This window comes from Dipodomys ordii, unplaced genomic scaffold (genome assembly GCF_000151885.1).
Source record: "Dipodomys ordii isolate 6190 unplaced genomic scaffold, Dord_2.0 Scaffold152, whole genome shotgun sequence".
NCBI lineage: Eukaryota > Metazoa > Chordata > Mammalia > Rodentia > Heteromyidae > Dipodomys > Dipodomys ordii.
Genome location: NW_012267368.1, coordinates 246,387 through 264,852, shown reverse-complemented (window position 1 = coordinate 264,852; position 18,466 = coordinate 246,387). Strand labels below are relative to the sequence as shown.

General features: G+C 37.0%; 1 protein-coding gene across 1 annotated transcript in view; it reads right to left on the bottom strand.

The window, feature by feature from the left end:
• The window catches only part of LOC105997754 (lebercilin-like), a 27,923-nt gene extending 12,314 nt beyond the window's left edge, over positions 1 to 15,609 (bottom strand). Inside the window, exons 1-2 of the mRNA XM_013032274.1 lie at positions 15,414 to 15,609; positions 13,167 to 13,693 (exon numbers count right to left, since the gene is read on the bottom strand). Coding sequence (XP_012887728.1) covers positions 13,167 to 13,693; positions 15,414 to 15,609 — 723 coding nt within the window. The remainder of the gene's footprint in view (positions 1 to 13,166; positions 13,694 to 15,413) is intronic.
• Positions 15,610 to 18,466: the final 2,857 nt, after the last annotated feature.

The following is an 18,466-nucleotide window of genomic DNA, read 5'->3' as shown; positions in this document are numbered from 1 at the left end:
GGATGGGAAGGGGAAACAAAGGAGGAGGCTACAATGCTTGATAAGAAATGTACTCATTATCTTGCCCATGTAATTGTAACTCCTCTGTACAGTATTTTCACAATAAAAAAAGAAACTCAGTTGAAAGCCTAAACAATAAACTAGACTATATAGAGGAATGTCTAATAGACCTTGAGACATATTACACTTTTGAAATATCACACTGATATAGAAAAAAAGAAAAAAGGAAGGAAGAGTTTACTTATGATTGTTGAGACATTATTAGATGATCCAGTATCCATATATCTAAAGAGGTGAACAATGAAGTTCAAATGTTACCAATATAATAAGCCATCTGGATATAAATAGATTAAATGAATAGACTTAAACGATATGTATATAAACAAACTGGTTCAATGAATTAAAAATAAGACACAAAAATACATAGTCCCTGGGTGCCAGTGGCTCACAGCTGTAATTCTAGTTATTCAGGAGGCTGAGATCTGAGGATAGTGGTTCAAAGCCAGCCCTGACAGGAAAGTCCATGAGGCTTTTTTTTAGTATATATATTTTTATTGTAAATATACTGTACAGAGGGGTTATAGTTACATGAATAAGTTAATGAGTATATTTCCTATTGAGCATTGTTACCTCCTCCATCCCTTCCCTCCCCACCTCCCCAACTACTCCCTCCCCACCTTGAAGTTGTAAAATTCGTTTTCAACATAGTGTCTTGTACATCTCATTGTTACAATGGGTCAACCTGTATCCTAATTTCAGCTTTTTGTTATTTCCTTTCCCTTCTCCAAATTAGGAAAGTATATAATGTTTCCCTGATTTGCAATAACTAGTATATGTCTACGACAAGCAGAAAAGGTCAAAAGCTATGTACATATGACCATATAACCTGATGCTAAGTGAAATGTATCCCAAGATAGGGACACAAGAGGTTTTATCTTTATTGCTGTTGTTTTTAATGTATTTATAATGTACCATGTGATTTTTTTGTTTGTTTTGTATGTTCTTCCCCCCATGGTATAATCCCTGTTTTCACTGTATTTGATTCTGGTGCCCTGCATCTTGCTTATATCTGAGACTCTTATCTCCAATTAACCACCACCAAACTGCAAGTGGCACTGTGGCTCAAGTGGTAGAGTGCTAGCTGTGAGCTAAAGGGCTGAAGGACAGTGCTCTCAGGCTCAAAGTTCAAGCCCCACTACTGACAAAAACAAAACACACACAAAAAAATGTTGCCTTCAAGAATATGTTATCTGACCAGTGAGGTCACACAGTGAAAGGTTGGAAAATAATATTCAAAACAATGGAATCCTAAGGCAAGAAGGACTAACTGCATGTATTATCTAACAAAGACAAACTATAAGAACAGAATGGTCACTACATAATGAGGAAAGCATTAATTCATCAAAAATACATGATTATAAATCTATATAAATCTAATCAGATTATTCATTTTTACAAACAAGCTATTAGAAATAAAGGAAGAGGTAGGCTTTGGTACAATTAAAGTTTGGGATTCCAAACACCAATGATTTTGCCAAGAAAGAAATCATAAAAGTATTCACAAGAAACACAGATGGACACACTACCAAGGAACACACTTAACCACGGAAGTGAAAGGCTGACATAATGAAAATTGCAAAATGTTGATGAAAGAAACTGAAGACAAAGATACGTCTCCTATTCATGTGGACTGGAATGACTGGTTTACTGTTCTATGCCCATAATGCTCAAAGTGATCTAATGAGTGAATGTAATCTCCATAGAAATTTCAATGACATTCTACACAGAAGCAGAAGGCAACATTAAATTCATATGAAAGCATAAAGGAGTCCAAATAGCCAAAATAACTATAACCAAAAAGAGTAAAACCAGAGCAATCACTAGTTCTGATTTCAAACCATATTAGAATCATAGTAACAAAAATATGATAGTAGACATGAATACAAACCCATAAACCAGTGAGACAGAAGAGAGAATGTAGAAAAGCCCAGGCATCTACATCTACAGCCAGCTGATTTGTCTCAAAGGTGCTAAAATGTACACGAGGAAAAAGGCAGCCTCATCTACATATGGTGCCAGGAACACTGGATATGCAAATGTGGAAGACTGAAACTTGACCTGTATCTTTCATTCTGTCCAAAAGAAATCAACTCTAAATGACCCAAAACCTTATTATAAGAGATGAAAGTCAAAAATTTCAGAAAATTAGTAGGGAAACACTTCCAGATAGGCAATGGGAATGATTTTCTTGGTTGGAGGCTAAAGCATAGGAAACAAAAGTAAATACTGACAACAAATGGAGTACAAGCATTCTCTTTTCGTTTCCTGGCCTCTGTTCTGCCCTTCCTACCATGATGGGTGAAACTGTGGCCCAAATAAACCCTTCCTCCTTTTAAGGTGCTCCATTTGGTTATTTTGACACAGGGACAAAAAGCTGACATAGAATATTGGGATTAAAGAAGTAAGCAATTGCTCCGAGTAAACCTTGTTGTCTTTAAACCTCTGGAAACTGGTGTTGAGAAAAGTTTGGAGAATCATGCTGAAAAAGAAAGCCTACCTGTCCATGGAGCTAGCTGGGTGGCTGTCTAGGAGCTCAGAATGCCATCAGAAACACAATGGAGTCTGTCCATGCAGTGTCAGATGGCAAAGAGGACTGTGTTGGGAATTGTGCTGGGAGTCATTAATGCCACAATAGTCAGTTACTAAACTTATGGAGGTTCTTGGAGAGACTGAATGCATTTTGCCTTGTGAGATGGACATACACCTATTGGGGGCCAGTGGTGAAATGTCCTGGTTGGATTGAGAAGTGCCCAGAGATTCATAAAGCACACACCATGGTGTGTCCGCGAGGGCATTCCAGAGAGGATGAACTAAAGGGGAGATCTCCCCTCAAGGTGGGTAGCACCACCCTATTGACTAGGAGCTAAATGGAATAAAAGGGGAAAAAAGAAAACCAGCTCAGGTAAAGCAATCTCTCTCTGCTTTCTGACCTCCAGAGGTGAGCTGCTATGCCCTCCCTGCTCTGATAGACTGTAGCTCTGAGGAAAATCAATCCTTCTTCTTTTAAAAATATTGACAGATGGGATTTCATCAAACAAAAGTTTCTGCACAGAAAGGAAAAAGAATAAAGAGAGTAAAGAGACTACCAAAGACAGTAAGCCACTCATCTTGGCAGATGATTAAAATCCCAAATATACTTTTTAAAATTCAGAAAACTGTAAACACCAAATAGTTCAGGTAAAAATGGATATGTGATCTGAGTAAGAAGACAAATTCTCAGAAGAAGAAATAGAAATGGCTAACAAATGTAAAAAATATTATAATTATGCACCAAAGAAATGAAAATCAAAACCAAGTATCGGGGCTGGGAATGTGACTTAGTGGTAGAGTGCTTGCCTACCATGCATGATGCCCTGGGTTTGATTCCTCAGTACCACATAAACAGAAAAAGCTGGAAGTGGCAATGTGGCTCAAGTGGTAGTGCTTGCCTTGAGCAAAAGAATCTCAAGGACAGTGCCCAGGCCCTGAGTTCAAGACCTAGGACTGGCAAAAACAACAACAACCAAAAAAACCCAAATATCATCTTATTCCACTTAAAATGGTTATTATCAAAGAATCAAAAAGCAGCACCCGGGCCCCAGTGGCTTGCGCCTATAATCCTAGGTACACAAGAGGTGAGGTACACAAGAGGATTGTAGTACAAAGCCAGCTGGGGCAGAAAATCCTGCTAGACTCTTACCTCCAATTAACAAGCTAAATACCAGACATAGGGCTATGGCTCATGTGGTAAAGTACTGTCTTGAGTAAAAAAAAATAAGCAAAGGGAGAACATTCTGGCCCTGAGTTAAAACTCCAATATCAGCATCAAAAACAAAAATGAATAAACAAAAAAATCCAGTAACAAATATTGGTAAGGATATGAATAAAAAATGAACCCCCATGGATACTGTGAGATGAAATATAAATGCACTCAGCCACTATGAGAAACATACAGAAGATCCTTGAAAAACTAAAATTAGAACAGATGATCCACATATCTTACTCCTGGCTGTATATAAAGTTAGATTACAAGAGTGACATGTATGCCCCTGTTTACTGTGGCAATGCTGACAACAGCTGAGACAGGGACTCGGCCCAGCTACCCATGGACAAATGAGCCGATGAAGGCATTATGGTACACATACACAATGGAGTGTTACGTAACCCTAAAGAAGAATGAAGTCCTACCATTTTCAGGGAATAGAACTGGAGTCCATTATGGCAAGAAAAATAAGCCAGATTCAGAAAGGCAAGGATCACATGTTCTTTCTAATATGTGGAAAGAGTAACAACAACAACAACAAAAACTCTACTAACCTGAAAGTAGACAGTAGAAGAGTGATTACTAGAGACTGAAAAGCATCCTAAAGGAGGGGAAGAGTGGGAGAAGGGTGGATGGATATAATCAATTCATAGTGTAGGCATATACAAAAATATCACAAAGTACAACTAATAAGTTAACAAAGTACATTTTCAAAACTTAATGACAACACATACAAAAATCAGAGGTAACATCAAGCATAAATTACTACAAGTAACTATAATGAAATGTAAGAATAAGTGTATTTATAACTAGTACATGAAATAAATAAGTAGGATAAACAAAGCCACAACAGCAAACATCCAAATAAGTATTAAATCCAGGAGTCAGAAGTGAAAACATGACAAATGCTTAGAAAAGAACTCAAAGAATTGACCTTACTGTTATTTATTCTTTATTAACAAAGTAACATTTTACATTTGTTAAAGTATGTCTATATACCTCAGTCATAGCAATCCCAGCTCAGTATTGTAACTCAATTCTGAAAACTTGGAGCTGATAGAAATGAGAGGCCTGGACACTATTTCTATCTCTTACACGTTATAAGAATGCTTCCCATGGTATTCCTAGAAGGTGCTGGTTCAGCCTCTATACAAATACTTCTAGGGGCAGGAAGCTTAATTATTCAAAATGTACTTACTGCATTGACAATTTCAGTTACTAGGAAATTCTTCCTTATAAAGGACTAGAAATTAGTTTCTCAGTAATAGTCATTAGGTTTGTATTGCCTCAGAACAATGAAAGCAAATGTATTTCTCCATCAAATAATGGAGTTAAATTTTCCTTTGAAAATGTCCTGGGCTCCATGTCTATTTAGTTGTTTCTTGCATGCCCGTCTATATGACATCCCAGTTGTCCTGTTGGCTAAATGACACTACATTGCCTGAAATTTTAACCTGTCCATAGATGAGATCGAACCAGTACAATTAGTTGTTGTTATGTCTGAGGACCAGGGCATGACCCTATTCCATAAACTGTTTTTCCTTCTCTGACTTTTTGAAGCAGCAATATGATTTTAGTATATAAAATTTTATATTTTATAACTTTATACTTTTTCAAGCCAAGACTTGAAAATAATTGCTACCCATTAAATACTTTTTTCTTTTAAAGTGAGTACTTAACTTGATTAAATATCTTTTTGCTTCTCTGGGGCCAGATTTTGAGTCTGGAAGATCAATTAAATCTTGCTCTTGTCATCTGTCCATCAAGTTAAGTTGTCCTTCCTATCTTTGAACCTGTCATAAATGCCCCGATTTCACCAATCTGGCCATCCATTCATTCTTCTAAGAAACACTAATTCTGCCAGACCCTGATGGTTCACACCTGTAATCCTAGCTACTCATGAGGCTGAGATCTGAGGATCACACTTCAAAGCCAGGCCCAGCAGAAAAGCTGTAAAACTTTTGCTTTCGATTAACTACCAAAAAAGCTGAAAGTGGAGCAGTGGCTCAAGTGGCAGAGTGCTAGCTCTGAGCGCAGAAGCTCAAGGACAGCACCCAAGCCCAACACACTGAAAAACAAAAATACTGAAAGAAACATTATTTCTATGTCAGATATACTGTCTAGTGTGTACCTATGTATACAGATACATAGACATATACACATATTTATACATATATGCATGTTTAGGACATTAATCTTTTATATGACCCTAAATCCCTACCTACATTAAAAAAGGTAAGACTCATCATATTATGTGATGTACTTACACAATATTAGTTGTTTTTTGTTTTTGTTGTTTTGGCTTGACTCAGGACCTGGGTATTGTCACTAAGCTTCTTTGTGCTTGAGGCTAGCACTCTACCACTTGAGCTATGTAGTGCCATTTCCAGCTTTTTCTAAGTAGTTAGTTGGAGATAAAGGTCTCATGGACTTTTCTGCCCAGACTGGCTTCAAACTATGATTCTCAGATCTCAGCTTCCCGAATAGCTAGGATTACAGATGTGAGCCACTGACACCCAGCTAATATGCAGGTTTTAAAAAAGCACAAAACTGATTTTGTTTGTTTATAGTGTTTTAGAATGCTATGCACAAAGTGCCTAAACACACTTTTTGGTGAAAAAGCAGTGTTTCTGGCAATGTGCACAGTACACTAGCTAACAGATGTTAACTTGAACAGGTAATGGTAATTTCTCACAGTGATGGTCTTCTGGGAAGGGGTCTACAATAGGGAGGGACACTGACATTTCATCACCAGCCCCTCTGTGTTATTTGAATTTCTTTCTTTTTTTTTTTTTTTTGGGTCCGGTCGTGGGGCCTGAACTCTGGGGTCTGGGCGCTGTCCCTCAGCTCTTCAGCTCAAGGCTAGCGCTCTACCACTTGAGCCACAGCACCACTTCTGGCTTTTTTTCTTTTTGCTTATGTGGTACTGAGGAATCCAACCCGGGGCCTCATGCATGCAAGGCAAGTGCTCTACCACTGAGCCACCTTCCCAGCCCAGTTGGACACTTTTATGTACTAAATGTATACTCTATATTTTACTAGAGTTTTTAAAAATAATTATGTAATTATAAAATTCTATTTTTGATCTTTTGCTTGGAGTTTGCAAGGTAATTCCTTTCAATGATTATGAATTCTTATAATTATCATTCATTGCTTTAGGACCCACACCTGGTCATAGCTCTGATGAACCTGCCACTCCCTCTACAGCAGGAAGACGGCTCCAGTCAGTTCCAAGGTTCACACAGAAATGAAGCCTTTTCCTGAAGCTCTGTTTAAGATGAGCACCAGGCCCAGGCAGAAATGGTGCAAGGGGTGTAGTCACTAAAAGAAGCTGCATATTGCAGCAAGGGCTAATGAAGCTCTAATTTACAGCAAAACAGGAGTTCCCAAAGAACAGTGGGAGGAACAGTAAATATCTCCAGAACACTCTGGGGTGTGTCTGGGTGAGAACTATTTTAGAAGCACACTATCTGCTGTCTTCACTACTGTGCTGTCTGTCCTAAGGATACAGTCCCAATCACAGGTGATACATGCTACAGGGACACTTACCAACATTTGGGAAATTTGCACAGTTTAATTGATATTTTCCAAATGATGAATGCATGATGTTACAAAATCATGCTTAGAACATTTATTCAAAGGAGATGAAAGCACTGCCTTGTTACTGAATACATAAAGTTCATTTATGTGATTTGATTCCATTTTGTAACTTAACTGTTGAGATATATAACTCAAGTTAACATAATAGCAACGAACACTCAGTTCTCTGAAAAGACTATTTAAAAACTCCATTATTTTTAAACTACTGTATTCATCTGTGAGGTTCAATTTCTAGCCTGTTTATCAACCACAACAGGCTGCAGCACATGACACAGAAGTAGATCCCAGGCCCTCACTGTCCTCCATTAACCCAGGCACCAAGGAAAGTTACAACTGTATTAATGAGCCATTCCTGTCTGGATCTATTTTTGGTTTGGAAAATGCAGGTATTTTTCTTTCATGAAGGGTTTTATAACTTTTAATGAGTTATTTGTAAACAAATATTTGTTAAATATTTTCAGATGTTCTCAATCTTAATGTCTAGTGTGATAAACATATTAACCCACAAGCAAAATCTTTGTATGAGGAGGGTTCTCAATAATTTTTTTTATTGTGAAAAAACCACACATCGGGGTTACAATTACATGGACAAGGTAATGAGTACATTTCTTATCAAGCATTGTTGCCTCCTCCTTTGTTTCCCCTTTCCATCCCCCTCCCCCAGCCAAAGTTGTAAACTTTGTACATCTCATTGTTGCAATGGGTCCACCTGTATCCCTTTTTAAACAATTTGTTTTTTCCCTTCTCCTCCACAAATTATACCAACATCAAATACAATGAAAGCAAGGGTTATACCGTGGGGGAGGGACATACAAAGCAACAAAGAAATCATCTTATAAATATGTTAGAAACAATCTCAAGAAAGAAAAAACTTACCTTGGGGTTCATTTCACCTAACATCAACTTATCTGACCTTTTCTGCTTGTCTCAGACATATACTTTAAGGATATAAATGAATCTTGAAACCCCCAATGCATTATATAACTAAAAAAAACCCCAGCTCATGTCTGTAATCCCAGCTACGTGGCATGTGGAGATCAGAAAGATGATAGTTTTATGCCAACCGAGGAAAAAAGTAAACAAGCCCATATAAATGGATAGTCCTAGCTCAATAGGTAATGTGAGTAGAGGATCACATCCAGGCTGTCTGAGCAAAAACCATAAAACTCTATCTGATAGACAGCAAAAAGGGAAAAGGGCTGAGTGCATGGCTCAAGTGCCTAACAAGTGCAAGAGCCTGAGTTAAACTCTAGTACTGTTTTTACAGTTAAGTTGTCCCATTTTGAGATTTTAAGTATTAAATACTGAGCTAATAACACATGAAATACTAATATTAAAATAAATATATTAAAATGGGACTCCTTTGACAGAACTCAAACTTGTTGAAGTGTACTATTATGCAATAGGGTAACCATAGCTAATAATAATATACTATGTATTTCAAACCACATGAAGACTTTCAGACTTTTCACCATAAAAATATTTGAAAAAAATATTTGTTTAATATCATTTAAATATCAAGCAATATATACATGTACTGAAATGTATGATCATACCTCATTAACATATATACTTTTATGTTATATATATATCACTTAATAAATTTTTAGAAATAAAAGGTAAAATAAATGAAGCACCATTTTATGAGGAAAAGTAATAAATTTGTTGGGGGTAAAAGCCAAAGTGAAGGTATAACATCAACTCTTTAAAGGAAGGAAACATGTAATCTGACAGCTGCCTGCCCTTCCTACAGAGCTCAGCAAGTCTGACCTTGTCAGGCAGCGCTCTCTCCTCAGTACACATCTGGGATCTGGGCGAGCCCTGTCACACAGGCAGAGTTAGGATGGGCTAGTCCTGAAGAAGGGCATTGCTGTCAGGGTGCTTGTCTCATTCATAGCTAGGGGTGTTTATGTCTTTTACACTACATCCATTTCTAAGGCATCATTACCCTAAATTACTAAAATCCTTTGCATCCTGTCATTTGCATAAAGTAACAAAATGGGTTGGTACCCTACCTCTTATATGTGAGTGTTGACAGGAAAGTTTTTCACCACACAAGTAATGAAAGATAGCTTTGAAGAATACCTCCCTCACACCTCCTAGGAAAGAAATGCAACTTACAGGAAGAAGGAGGCTTGCTGCAATATTTCATAAACAAAACTGCCTGCCCCAAGTTCTAGCACAAGGAGCAACTCTTAAAATATAACAAAATGTTCTCCAAGGGAAACAAGTGAAAAGACCCCCAAAGCCCAACATGCACACAGCTTCCTGAGAAAACACAGTAGGAAACTAAAGAAAGAACTAATAGAATGTTCTTGAAAGTCAAGGAGATAATCGAGACTTTCATTTGAAGTGAAACACTGCCATCAACTGCCTTTCTCCCTTAACCAAACAGTGCTACTGGCTCTGACCTCCTGAATTAGAAGAAAAAAAAGTAAAAATTTGGATGAAATAAAATTTGAAAAATGGCACAGGTCACAAAACACAAAAGCTAAATTTCTCAGTAAAACAACAAACTCAATAGTAAATATTTCCAATTTTGGATTGATTACAGAGCTTGTGAAGGATACAATTTCATGTAGTGGTTACAACCAGATTTTGCTTAGGAAGAGTGAGAGGGAAGCTAAAGAGCCCAGAATACTTGGCCTGAGTTGGGGTGCACAGCTCCCCACTGGAGGGCACTAGCAGGGTGTGGCAGGGCAAGACATCACTGATGTAGGAGAAGCAGGTTCATAACTGCACATTTATGTTGATTCCAATACAATTTCAATTACAGCAGCAAGGAAAAAGCTTAGATCTATAAATAAAATTTTGAGGCACGAAGTGTACAATATCCAATATTCTTCATTTTTAAAAATCAGTACTTATTATAATTTGCCTTGTGAAGGTTAAAATGCACTTGTGACTTCAACTAAATATCACTATTCCACAATCCTGTGAAATATGTGAAATTTATGTAATCACCTATCTCAACTTAAAAAAAAAGTGGGAGAAGGGAAGGGTTAGGAGGGATGGGTGGCAATGTTGTCAGATACTTTGTATTCATATACTGTTGTGTAGAATGGGAACTTCTTTGTACAACTACTTAAAGATAATAATAATAATAATGTTAAAAAATCAGCACACACTAATTGTACAGAGGTTTCACTGTGATAGTTCTATATGCACATATAAAAGATTTTGATGACATTTGTTGGCCTCTGTTACTATCTTATCCCCCCTCTCTTTCTGTAATAATTTTAAGAAGCTAGATGGTAATTCATTCTCAAAATAAAATAGCTTTCATGGCCTTCAATCTTCCACCTTCACATATGCATATAATAAGTTCTGATTACATTCACTACCCTCCATATTCTTGCCTTCATATAAACCCAGTGTTCTTAAAACCTGAGCGTAAATGTCTAAAACTAATTTTAAAACTAATTTTAGAATAGAAGTAAAAAAATTGAAAACAAAAGTTTAAAAGTAATCCTTTTTTTTTTTTAAAAGTAATCCTTTAGCCTAGAAAGAAGTGAGATCATTTTGAAATCAAAGAAGATGTAAGCAAATGGGGAACTACATACCAAGCACTGTTGGCTCATACCTTTAATCCATCTACTTAGGAGGCTGACATCTGACAATCACAACTGGAAGCCAGGCCAGGCAGGAAAGTCAATGAGATTCATATCTCCAACAAAGTGCCAGAAGTGGAGCTGTGGCTCAAGTGGTAGAATGCTAACCCTGAGTTTAAAAGCTAAGCAAGAGTATGAGACCTTGAGTTCAAGCCCAAATACCACCTTTAAAAAAATAAGAAAGAGAAGGGGAGAGGGAGGTAGGAGGGAAGGGAAGGAAGTGGGGGGGGAGGGGAGAAAGGAAGGTAGGAAGAAAAGAAAGACGGAAGGAACAAACTAGAAAACCACACTGTGAAGAACTGGAACTTTAACATCATAAAAATGTCAATTCTCTATGATCTAGTTTTAAGGTAATCTCTATAAAAATTCCAGGAAGGAAAGTGGTGCTGTGGCTCAAGTGGTAGAGCACTAGCCTTGAGCTGAAGAGCTGAGGGATAGTGCCCAAGCCCAGAGTTCAAGTCCCACGACTGACAAAAAAAAAAATTCCAGGAAGTTGTTTGTATAAATAGACAAGCTTATTCTAAAATTTATATGGCAAAGTAGAGGACACAGAGTAAGTAGCTCAAATTTACCTAGTGTTAAGGTCTATCTGTGGAGCCTAAAATCAAGAGTGTGTAGTTATGACGGGGCAGACAGATCACCCGGCCAGAACAGACTCCAGAAAGCTGATCACAAACATTCCTAATATTGGCTTTGCATGTGGACATAGATGAAAATGAACTAAGCAACCCAAAGTCAGCAAGGGGGAGGGAGGAATGAGGGAACAGCTTACACTAAGCAAAAGGAAAGACATGTAAATATCACCTGATATGGAAGAAATAATTGTATTGTCAAAGTTCATAGAATTCACAAACTTTATAGACCATGATAATGACAATTTACCTTGTGAAGGTTCAAATGTGTTTGTGACTTTTAACTAAATATCACTAATTCACAATACTGTGAAATATGTGAAATTTATGTAATCACCTACTTTCAATTAAAAAGTGAGAGAAGGGTTGGATTAGGAGCGATGGGTGGCAATGCTGTCAGACACTTTGTATTCACATACTGTTTTGTAGAATGGGAACTTCTTTGTACAATTATTTAAAGATGATAAAAAATTAAAAAATGGAAAAAATGGCTTTGCACTTAAAAGTTGATCAGTAGCAGAACCTCTATAACATGATTGTCTTTGTGCTGAAATAAAGGACAATGATAGAAAATTTCAGAGAATAAACCAGGCAGTTTTTCTGACCACTGGTATATAGTGTGTTTAATAAAGTCACAGCCCCTGAGCATGGATTAGTTACTCTACAGAGTAAGCACTTATTTACACTTCTGCACTTGCTTTGGGCCGAGTCTTAGAGCAGGCCTTATTCCCACAATTTTTGGCTACTTTGCTTTCCAAACTACTCATCAGTTCTGAAGCACTAGAACCAAACTCAGGCTTATGTTTGATACCAAGTATCACCTAATGTAAGTCTTGAAATAGGGCTCCTTTCCTTTCTTTCTCTATAGAAACAAGTAATTTTTCAATTGTACTGTTCTCAGACAAGTTACTAGTCTTAACCACTCTCCTATCAGCTTTTATTTTAGGAGGAGGAACACTCTTCAAAACCAAAGCACAGATGCTAACATCTATAATCCTAGTTATTCAGGAGGCTGAGATCTGAGAATAAAGATTTAAAACCTGCTAGACTCTTATCTCCAATTAACCAGAAAAAACATGAAAGTGGAGGTGTAGCTCAAGTGGTAAAGCACCAGCCATGAGTGAACAAGAGAAATGACAGGAAAAGGTCCAGAATACAAGCCCCAGTTCTTGTGCATATCACATGCACACACACAGCATTATTCACAAGGAGTTTCTTACACAGGCCCTCAAAAGTCAATGTTATGGGTTGTGACAGCTTCATTTTCAATTTTGGAGGAAGAAAAAAACCAGGTAAAGTAATTCCCAAATGCCTAAAATCTGGAATTAAACAATCATCAGTCAACATGTAGCTTATCAGTGTATACATTCCTTGGCATCTTGCTCTCATATGTGCAACTTTTAATTTTTCCTACTTTCTCTCTCAGGAAAATAGTAATGCCAAATGCCAAACTGCAACATGTTATTTAATTAGAGCACATGACATGCCCACAAAAACAAAATTAGAAGCCACGGTCTTTACCTTAATTCTTCTCTCGGTGTCATCTAGTTTTAACTCAGCTGACACTAGCTTCTTCGCCAATTCATCTCGTTCAGGCAAGTGTCTGGCTTCTGAGATCTTTTTCAGTTTTTGTAAAGAACACTTTGTCCTAAACAGTTCACCTTCAGTGTCTTTCGCTTTCTTTTCTGTGTCCCGTTCTTTCTCTTGAGATTTTCTTAAGTGTTCCTTGAGCACTGTAATCTCATTGTTATGACGAAGTATAAGTTGAGCAATTTCATTTTCATTTTCAAACTTATTCAGGGCCTTCTCCTGTCTGTACTGAAGCCTTTTCAAAGCCTTATTTTCTTTTAGCAGCTCAGCTATCTTGACCTGGAGTTCACATACTTCCTTCTGCAACGCACTGATTTTTAGCAGACTTGCAGAGAGAATGCGTTTTGTAACACGATCAGGATCTTTCCGCAGTGGCTCTCTATTGAGATTCTGGGAGCAAAATCGCATTCGGCTGCCCTTTTTGTTTGGTACAGCTTTAGGGCTTAGTTTCCTAGGAGCTAAAACAGAAACACTAATAGTGCAAAATGAGAGATAGACTAAATGTAATAAGAAAACAATAATGATGCAAAATAATAGCTACATCAAGAATACTCAGTTATTCATCTAACACACTTGGGTTCATAACATTTTTTAGTTATTTTTGCTCTGAAAAGACAACATTTAAATAATGGCTTTTATTTAATGTCTCTCTATTAAGAATAGCCTGGTACCTTCTAAGAAAAGATGAGAACATTCTGGAGCCTCAAGGATGGCATCCCAATTGTTTATATAGAATTATTCTACCCTGTCCTAGAATATGACAGTATCATACTCTAGGATGGCAAGTCAGATTCAAATATGAGCATCATCAGTATTAGTGCAGTATAAGATAAACACTAGATCAAATGCAGTATCTAAGTCTTCTGTGCCCAGACAATTGGGATTGTTCTTTGGTTAAATGTGAAAATGTTTCCTCTAAATCAACTAGAATTGCTTTTCCTTATTTGGGGAAATAGGAAAACAGTGTATCAACTAGTAAGAAGATTTGATAATCTGATTTGCCACTTCATAATTATCAGTACAATTCAATTAAACCATTCCACGTCATTTTCTTGACCCATAGAATGAAGACATTATCACCTCAATAGGAAGCCATGAGAGTAAATGAAGTATGCACAGAAAAAAAGAAATCTCTGCAGCACATTCTGTAGAATACTTATTCACTGCACACTATGTGGAAAATGACCTACACAACCTTTGGGTGTGGACAGAAAGGAATAAGGTAAGGGGTAACACTGAATACAGAATACAGAAATGTATTCTTTACCTGACTTATGTAATTCTAACCTCTCTGCATATCACTTTTATAATAATTTAAAATAAAAAATATATATTATATAATTAAGAACTTATATCTTATTATCAGTCCTGAAAACCAGGAGTACAAGTATGCTTCTAAATACCTCCTTGGGGAATTTTTGTGTGATGTTCAAATGAAAACATATGACATAGTTTGAAAGAAAAAAATTGCATTCTAAATAATAAGTATATAAAATCTCTAAAGAGTACATATGAACTTGTAAGAATTCTTACAAATTTTGGAGAATTTGAAGCTTCAAAATACAACCATCAGTTCTTTAAGACAGTGATCTGAATGTGCCAAGGTAAGAAGAATGAACTGTAATCACCAAGGTGACTTCAGGTTTGGTTTGTTTGGGTTTCCAGGAGGAAATGCATTCAGAATAAAAATGAAATGAAGGAAAACTAGAAAATCTAACTTTCCCTCCAGGTGGCACCAACCATGGATACCTGATTCATTATGTAACCAAGAAATAGTAAAAACCCATTTCTACAATTTAACACCTTATGTTTCATTAAAAAGAAAATTTTACAGAGCTATTATGAAAAACAGACCAGAAATTTCAGTTCTCAATCTTATTTCTATGCATGCTAACAAATCTGTGATGTATAAGATTACACTACTCAGACAAGAATTCATATAAATAGGAACTTATGTCATTAAAACCTCTCATTAAAACAAGACTTGAGATAAAAATTCCTAATATGAGATCCAAAAGTATTAACATAAAATTTTCAAAATATAGCCTACTGAAAAATCAGCCTACTTCCATGTATTTTACCAAAAAACCCACTAATGGAATAGTTTCATTTCTATGAGTCTTACGTAAGTCCTCCTAAATGTCTTGTATACCCAAAGGACTCTTACATAATACTTACCTCGCTGATGCATTTGGTTATCTGATACTTGTTTTTTAGTAGTTGTTTCCCTAGAATCTGTTCGTAAAGTACTGGCAAGAGAGGTCTGGCCAGAAGACTGTGTTGTGGTGCCAAAATCAGATGAATAGCTAGAGTGATGGTGTTTGCCACTTTTTATTTCTTGCTCAGTATCTGAACTTTTTTCTCTTTGCTCCATTGTTTGGAAAAATGGTCTTGTTTCATGTAACTTTACAGATTCGTGATAATACTGAAGAACAGTTTCATGGTATGCATATCTTGACAATAATATCTACATCTGTACAATTTTTCCCCACAATATATCTGCAATTCCACAATTCACATCACTAACCAACTGAGGAAGGAAAAGGAAAATTCATCAAGAAATTATAGAACTCTGTAATTAATTACAGTGAAAAATATGAAAAGCAACATAATATACAGATTATTATTCACTGATTTATTTGCTGGTACCAGGACTTAAACCCTTGGCCTCACACTCTCACAGGGCTTGCTTGCTCCCGGCTGGCACTCTACCATTGGGTCATACCTACAGTCACAGCCTTAAAAGCAGCCTTAAAAGATTTGTTCTTGCACACTTTTACCTTCTCTTGGTTTCACTCACCAGTGCTGTTGTGGACTAAATTAAGGAAAAAACAAATGTGGTTAAAGCAATGTTACTAGTACTTAATAGCTCCTTCCCTCCACCTCCTTTTTTTGCGGGGGGTGGGGGTGGGGGTGGGGAAGGGAAAGTCCGGTCCTGGGGCCTGAACTCTGGGCCTGGGCGCTGTCCCTCAGCTCTTCAGCTCAAGGCTAGCGCTCTACCGCTTGAGCCACAGCGCCACTTCCGGCTTTTTTCTTTTGCTTATGTGGTGCTGAGGAATCAAACCCAGGGCCTCAGGCATGCAAGGCAAGCGCTCTACCACTGAGCCACCTTCCCAGCCCTCCACCTCCTTTTTTACTACCAGAATTATTTTTAAAATAAAGTTGGCATTCTGCCAGAATTGATATTAGTAAAATTTGATAATCATTTGATTATACATGTTTATATGGTATATTCCTTGTTTTCTGGTAACATGAACATACCTTGATTTTTCTGAGGGAGTATATACCTAATTTACCTTTCTACATTTTAAAAATGGAATCATATTTCATTTTAAATAGTGGATTAAGAATCTTTTCACTCACTTTTACATGGACCTAATAAGGAATAGCTGAAAATAGTATTACAATAGCCAACTACCTTTCTTTTATTAGTCCTACATTTCATCTCAATAATTTTAAAACATGAAAGTGAAAATGGTAAGTGAAAGCTAGGAGTTCAGGTTAATGATTAATACTAATGGAATGTGCTAAAAATGTTCAGACTTTAGAAGTAAAAAAATATGATTGTGAAAACCATTTTGATATAACAAAAACAACAAAGAAAAGCCTCGTATCCACATCTTGGGGTTCATTTCACTTAGCATCATCTTATATGGTCATATGTACATAGCTTTTCAGTTTTTCTTTTTCATCTGATAACATTAACATAGATGTATACTAATTACCTCAAATAAGGGAAACCATGGGACCTATATTTCTTTGGGTCTGGCTTACTTCACTTAATATGATTTTTTCCCAAGTCTTTCCATTTCCTAACAAATGTCATTCTTTCTGATGGAAGCATAGAATTCCATTGTGTGTGTGTGTGTGTGTGTGTGTGTGTGTGTATGTATATATATATATTATACACACCACAATTTCTTGGTACATTCATCTACTGAGGGTATCTGGTTTGGTTACATAGCTATGGTGAATAATGCTGTGATAACATAATTGTGCTGGTAGCCTTAATATGGCCTTGTTTGTGATCTCTGGTGCAAAATGCCCAGAAGTGGGATTGCTGGGTCACAGGGAAGCTCTGTACTATGTAATTTTTTGTTGCTTTTGTATGTTTTTCCTCCTATGGTATATCCCCTGTTATCAAATATGATTTTGGTACCCTGCATCTTGTACATACATTTATCTAATTTGGGGAGGGGAAGGGGAAAAGCAAAATGCTAAAACAAGGACACAGGATGACCCATTGCAACAATAATACTCACAAGACACTATGTTGGAAATGAACTTTACAACTTTGTGTGTGGGGGGGGGGGTGGATGGGAGATAGGAGAGGGAAGGGGAAGTAGGAGAAAAACAGAGGGGGTAACAATGCTCAACAAGAAATGTACTCATTACCTTACTCATGTAACTTTAACCCCTCTGTACAGCATCTTTACAAGAAAATAAAATTAAAAAAAACATTTTTGGTGAAATAAGGTGTTTGGAATTTTTATCTTGAGTCTTGTTTTAATGAGGCTTTACAATCAGATCAAACAAGTTCCTATTTATATGAAATCTTGTCTGAGCAGTGTAATCTTATACGAAGATTTCTCAGCATGCTTAGTACCCTAGGTTCAAACTCAACATAAAATAGAACAAGATTTAGAACGACTGTCTGAAAACAAAAAGGCAACACCAGTAAGACACATATCCTATAACAATTGTACCACATATTCTATTCATCTCAGATACCACTATGGCCATCACATTATCAAAGAATTTTTAGCACTAACACTTAATGCTGCCAGAACTACCCTCAGGAGACGATTCATGGAGTTTCTAGAACAAGGGCTGGCAAAATGGATTAAGACAGCATGCTTGTAATCTTTGACTACTAACTCCATTCCTGGACTTCAAGAAGTATCTCGATGGGCTGGGAAGGTGGCTCAGTGGTGGAGTGCTTGCCTTGCATTCATAAGGGATTTCTCAGCACCACATAAACAAAAAAGGCGGAAGTGGTGTTGTGGCTCAAGGGGTAGAGTGCTAGCCTTGAGCTGAAGAGCTGAGGGACCACGCCCAGACCCAGAGTTAAGGCCCCACAACCAGCAAAAAAAAAAAAAAAAAGGAAGCATCTCTAAAAATTGGGCAAAGTTGTATGCAAATGTCTGAGGCAGTAAAATGCAATTTTTAACAAACAAAAGCAACTTAAGTATCTAATCATCACAGATTAAGAAATGTACTGGAGGCTGGGC